Source organism: Montipora capricornis, chromosome 13 (genome assembly GCF_036669925.1).
Source record: "Montipora capricornis isolate CH-2021 chromosome 13, ASM3666992v2, whole genome shotgun sequence".
Classification (NCBI taxonomy): Eukaryota; Metazoa; Cnidaria; class Anthozoa; order Scleractinia; family Acroporidae; genus Montipora; species Montipora capricornis.
Window position 1 is genome coordinate 36,542,442 of NC_090895.1, and position 5,000 is coordinate 36,547,441.

The 5,000-nt window shown below is 37.1% G+C and overlaps 1 protein-coding gene across 1 annotated transcript in view; it reads right to left on the reverse strand.

The window, feature by feature from the left end:
* LOC138029855 (WASH complex subunit 2-like) overlaps positions 1-5,000 on the reverse strand; it is a 32,533-nt gene that overhangs the window by 27,527 nt on the left and 6 nt on the right. Inside the window, exons 1-7 of the mRNA XM_068877665.1 lie at positions 4,752-5,000; positions 3,466-3,558; positions 2,568-2,639; positions 1,750-1,821; positions 800-914; positions 648-718; positions 284-377 (exon numbers count right to left, since the gene is read on the reverse strand). The exon at positions 4,752-5,000 is cut by the window's right edge and continues 6 nt beyond it. Of these exons, the coding sequence (XP_068733766.1) occupies positions 284-377; positions 648-718; positions 800-914; positions 1,750-1,821; positions 2,568-2,639; positions 3,466-3,558; positions 4,752-5,000 (766 nt within the window). The remainder of the gene's footprint in view (positions 1-283; positions 378-647; positions 719-799; positions 915-1,749; positions 1,822-2,567; positions 2,640-3,465; positions 3,559-4,751) is intronic.

A 5,000-nucleotide genomic window follows, 5' to 3' on the forward strand; every position in this document is an offset into this window, starting at 1 on the left:
TCGGTCAACTGTCGGCTGACAGTTGACCGACAGTCGGCCGACAGGATTTTTGGGGAGCTCCTCTTCACAATTACCTATAAATGGGTACCCACTAAATACTGGGGTAAAACCCTGCAGTGGACTGGCATCCTGTCCAAGGAGGGTAGCAATAATCTCAGTCCCTTCATGCTTCTTAAAACTGTTTACCGGTATATGAGCCTATGCAGCTTGTGTGTGACTACTTATCTTTTACTAAAACACAGGATCGCGTCCCTTATAATTTTCTTCATCTTTAATTACATACCTTCTCCAGAGGATTCTTCAAGTCCTACAAGATCATCCCTTAAGAAATCTGCTGTGCCAATCAGATGGGGTAACAAGCGATTTGCATACACATCCTGGAAAGAAACATACAATTAATGGAATATTCTCCCTGTCATGGCATGTACTTTATGTATAAATTTGAGGAGCTCTGTCTGATTTATTATTCACGTCACTTGAATTTTTTTTCATTTCCATGAAAAATTATACCCATGTGGATAATAAAAGCATCTTAAAAATTCCAAACTACTTTTCTCATTTGGCCTAAGGGTTCCCTCTTCTAGTGTGACAGAAAATTTCCCCTGTAGAAGAGACATATATGGAATATTTTCTTGAAACAAACTAACCTTTGGTTCTAAAATAACTTGTGGTTTGAATCCTGTCTTGACATCATCTTCTTCCTCTTCATCATCTGATTCTGTTGAAATAATTTTTAACACACTTAAAATGATGAACAAGCATGTTCAACATTTTCTTGTCAATGTGGGAAGCTACTTACGCTCTGTTGTAAGCTCTAGTGTTACAAATGCATTGTCCATCACACTGATACCATGCTTGAGAGCTTCACTGAGCTTGGGAATAACTTCTGCTTCTCTTTGCTCTCTTGTTTTTGCCTTGAAACAAAAATGCAACAAACCTTAAGCTCAATGAAAGAAGTTAAAAACTTCGTAAGCTGCGTGGCACTCGTTACTACAATAAGAAAATAAAAGTTGAGAATGTTGCTGAAATTTTGGCACTTTCAGCAACATTCTCAACTTTTATTTTCTTAAGCTCAACATGCTGTTAAAATTTTGAAATGATAGAGCTGTGCTAAGCAAGTTAAAGCTTGTCGATGGAAGAAACCTGACAACACTAAGCAATTTTAAAGGTTAGGTGCCCACAGAGAATCTGAAAGGGTCAAGGACGGATCAGCACTTGGGGGTAGCACGACATTGTCACTACATGTACGTCTTTCCTTTAATTTGTTGGATGAGGTGTCCAGTGGTTGGTTGGGTTTCTGCCATGAGTTTCTGGAAAATTGGACATGGGTGGGACCAATGAATAACTTTAGGAAGAAAAGAAAACATGCAGTATTGCTAAAATAATGCTACTGTTTAAAAAGAGGAAGATGTACACGTAGGGTTAAACTAACTTTGAGACAATTTTGGAGATACAATACAATACATACTTAATTGACCGCTCCTCATAGGCGCTTTTCAGGGTGAATGAAACACAATCAATGAAATGATGGAACAGAACAACAACAGCAATTTTAAGAATCCCAACTGGCTGGAGGCAAACCAGTTGCCTATTTACAGCAGCTGTGAAGTTGAACCAGGGCCTACTGGTAACAAATTCTGCAAGTGGTCAGACCGGGTCTTGAACCCGAGATCTCCTGATCTCAAGGTAAGCGCCCTAACCACTGGGCCACTCTGCCTCCACAGCCAGTTAGCAGTTAACAATCCTTACCTTTTCTGGCTCAGTTGTTTTTTCCTGTTCCTCACTTGTTTCATCTTTACTTAAATCTTCTTCATAAATACGCTAAATGAAAGGCAAACCAAAACAGAGAACTAACTCTTCTGAAATTAAAATGGAGACTCCAGTACACAAGTGCAACTACTGAAAGATTTTATGTAGCCTAAAAAAGATGATATGCTACAATCTTGAACAGATTAAGTGGAAACCTGAGATCACCCCTCCCCCCCAAAGTCAATGATGGGAAAATGATGTGTTATGGCCTTCGCGCCGCTTCATCTTTGATTTATGGGGAAGGGGGCATTTCTGTTCCATTTTATTCTGTCCAAGATTGTAGTTGCTTAACTGCAGGCAAAGGAACAACCTCAGTAGGACTAATATCTAATTTACAAAAAAAATAATGAAATGTAATAGGATTGATTCCTACTTGGAGCTCTTTGGGTTTTTTCCAAAGTACACCACAGTCAGTGTTGATATGTAACCAATTTTATCATATCTCTCACTTAGTTCATGCGCTGTGATTGGTCAATTTTGCAGGCCTTTTTCTACTAGTACGGCCCACTGTCGGCTGCTAGTTTTTTTAACCTAAGAGATATAACAAATATCTTAGTAACTAACATCGTTTTCTCTGTCCGTACTGTAAGTTACGGATCCTTGTTTTTCCCTCATTGATTTATGGCCCGCACGCTTTGCACTTAAGCAATAAATCAATTGGAAAAAACTTGGTCTGTACCTTACAGTGCGGACCTCGAAGTTGGCTACTATAAAAGAGGTATCTATCTCCTTCACAAGAAATAGCCTCAAATACTCACATTTTCAATAAATTGATTATTTGACAACATCAAAAAATCATTCATTGTATTCTGTACTTTAGAATTCATCCCCTGTCAAGAATAGACAAAATAATTAATAATGTTGTCATCATTTTATGAGATATGACCAGTTACAGCTATGTAATGCATGACCAGTTGTTTTGAAATTTGAACTAGGAATTCAAATTTGCATGCCAGTTTTGAACTTTGCTCTTGAGATTCTGAATTCCCATGGATATTTCCTCAAAAATAATTAGCTATGAATTTTCATTTTATTATAAAATAAACAGTGCTTCAAAAGTGAAAACTATTTCAAGCTATTGATGAATTATTGTTCAGTTGCAGCATTTTTCGCAGCAACTGTCAGAAAAATCTTCCAGATTCCATTCAAATCTCGGAAGCTCCAAAGAGGAATTTGAATGTTTTATTTCAGTCTTGTGAATACTGGTCATGCCTGACATAGCTTCACTGTAATTTAAATGAGAATGCTTTTTGACGAAACTTTCTTTGATCCTACTTTGCTGTGATGTATGAACAGGTACATCTAAGAACCAATATTACATGTACTTATTAATAAACTAAAAAAGTTATGCCTGTTACTCAGAAACAGCACCCAAAGATACATTGTATGAGACCGCATGTTGAGTAATTTTGTATTTTCATATACAAAAATGTAGAAACCATATTGCTTATGAGAGATTTTTATGGTTCAAGAGATGTCTCTATATAATCCTTACTAAGATCCCTTGTTTGAGAACCCACCATTGACTTTCACTAATTCCATCACTGCTTAAATTTCAATACCTTATAGTATGAAGCAGCATGGTCCACTGGTATATGTAAAAACACATTGACGGACTATAATATGATTCTACCTTATATTTATGTTGAAGCATACCTTTGTGCTATTAACCAGTCCATCCACCTGGGTCTCAATTTCATGAGTCTGTGAAATCATTTTCTGAGAAAATTCTTGCAAGTAAAGAAGAAGCTGGAAATTTTTCAAAAACAAGCAGTGCCAAGTAAGTTAAAACCAAAACTAAATTTTGCAATAGGCTACTTTCGAATTGTGCAGCAACAAAAGAACAGACTCGATCAAGGTTCAGGGGAATAATTAGCATTTTGTATTGTCCAGAACAAAGGAAAATGCGAATTATTCCCCTGAACCTCGACCCTGTTCTTTTGTTGCTGCACAATTCGAAACTAGCCTATTCTAGGTTCATATCTTACTCCACTCAAAACAATAAGGAAAGGAACCTCTACAAGCTATCAGTAGCAAGTCAAATCTTGATGCTCCAGTACTGTACAATTGCCAAATACAAGGAAGTTTATGGGCACCCTGTAGCAATGTAATGCTTGGCTTTGTATTTCTAAATTTTCATCCATATTGATGCAACTACAAGAATATACCAAAGCCTAATAATACTTGTGTTTAAGCCTCCATTACTAGAGAAAACCAAGCTTGATGCAAAATATAACCAAATACCTCTTTCTTGTTTCAAATTACAGTGTAAGAGAAGAGAGGTACAACATTCCTTGCTAAAGAAATATCAGACTTAAAGTATTTCCTCATGGGAAAACTAATTTCCTTGAATGAATATTAATAATAATAATAATAATAACAATAAATGCATGCCAATTCTATAATTTGCATGTACATATAAGTACATAAGGAAATGTTTTAGGATGCTGTGTTTATTTGGCTATTTTGAGTCACCATCACTTAAATTTTGCTTGAACTATCATAAGCTATTTCAGCCATTATGCATAGAAGCAACTTATATTTTTTGATTTTTAGAATGATCATCTGTTCCATGTTGGGGCGTTTTAATGGACTTGCTGTGACCAATACTGGCCCAGCATTTTAGTCAATTTAGTATTACCTAAGATCACACTGAGTGACAAAAAAAATTCTAAACTTCTTTTTTTCAAAGTAAACTAGTTCGTCCAATACCGTGGGTAAACTGTTAAAAAAAAGTCTGAACACGTGAAAACTAAGCAATAATGTACGGATGAAATAAGGAAAATAAAAACTTGAACTGATGTTATTATATATTGTCACTTAAAGAAAGTTGATGATGTCACATTTAACTCACAGTCTTAATCCAACCCAGGATATGTCAAACTGAAAATTACAGAATCTTGTCATAAACTAAGGAAGCCTTAGAAAAAACAAAGTCGTACCCCTGAATCGGCTGCTAGGGTCCAGTTTGCAGATCCTTTCCTCAGTTCCTCGACTGTCCATGGTCTCTCCCATACTTTCTTTTCGCCTGGTTGTGAGGTACCAGGCTGCGACATCCCTTCTACACTTGAGGATTGGAAAGACGGCACGGAGGCTTCAGTTGGGAGAGACGGAGGAGGAGGAGGAGCAGGTACAGGATCCTCTACAGGAGGAGGAGGAGGCGGCGGTGGTGGTGGTGGAGGAGGAGGCGC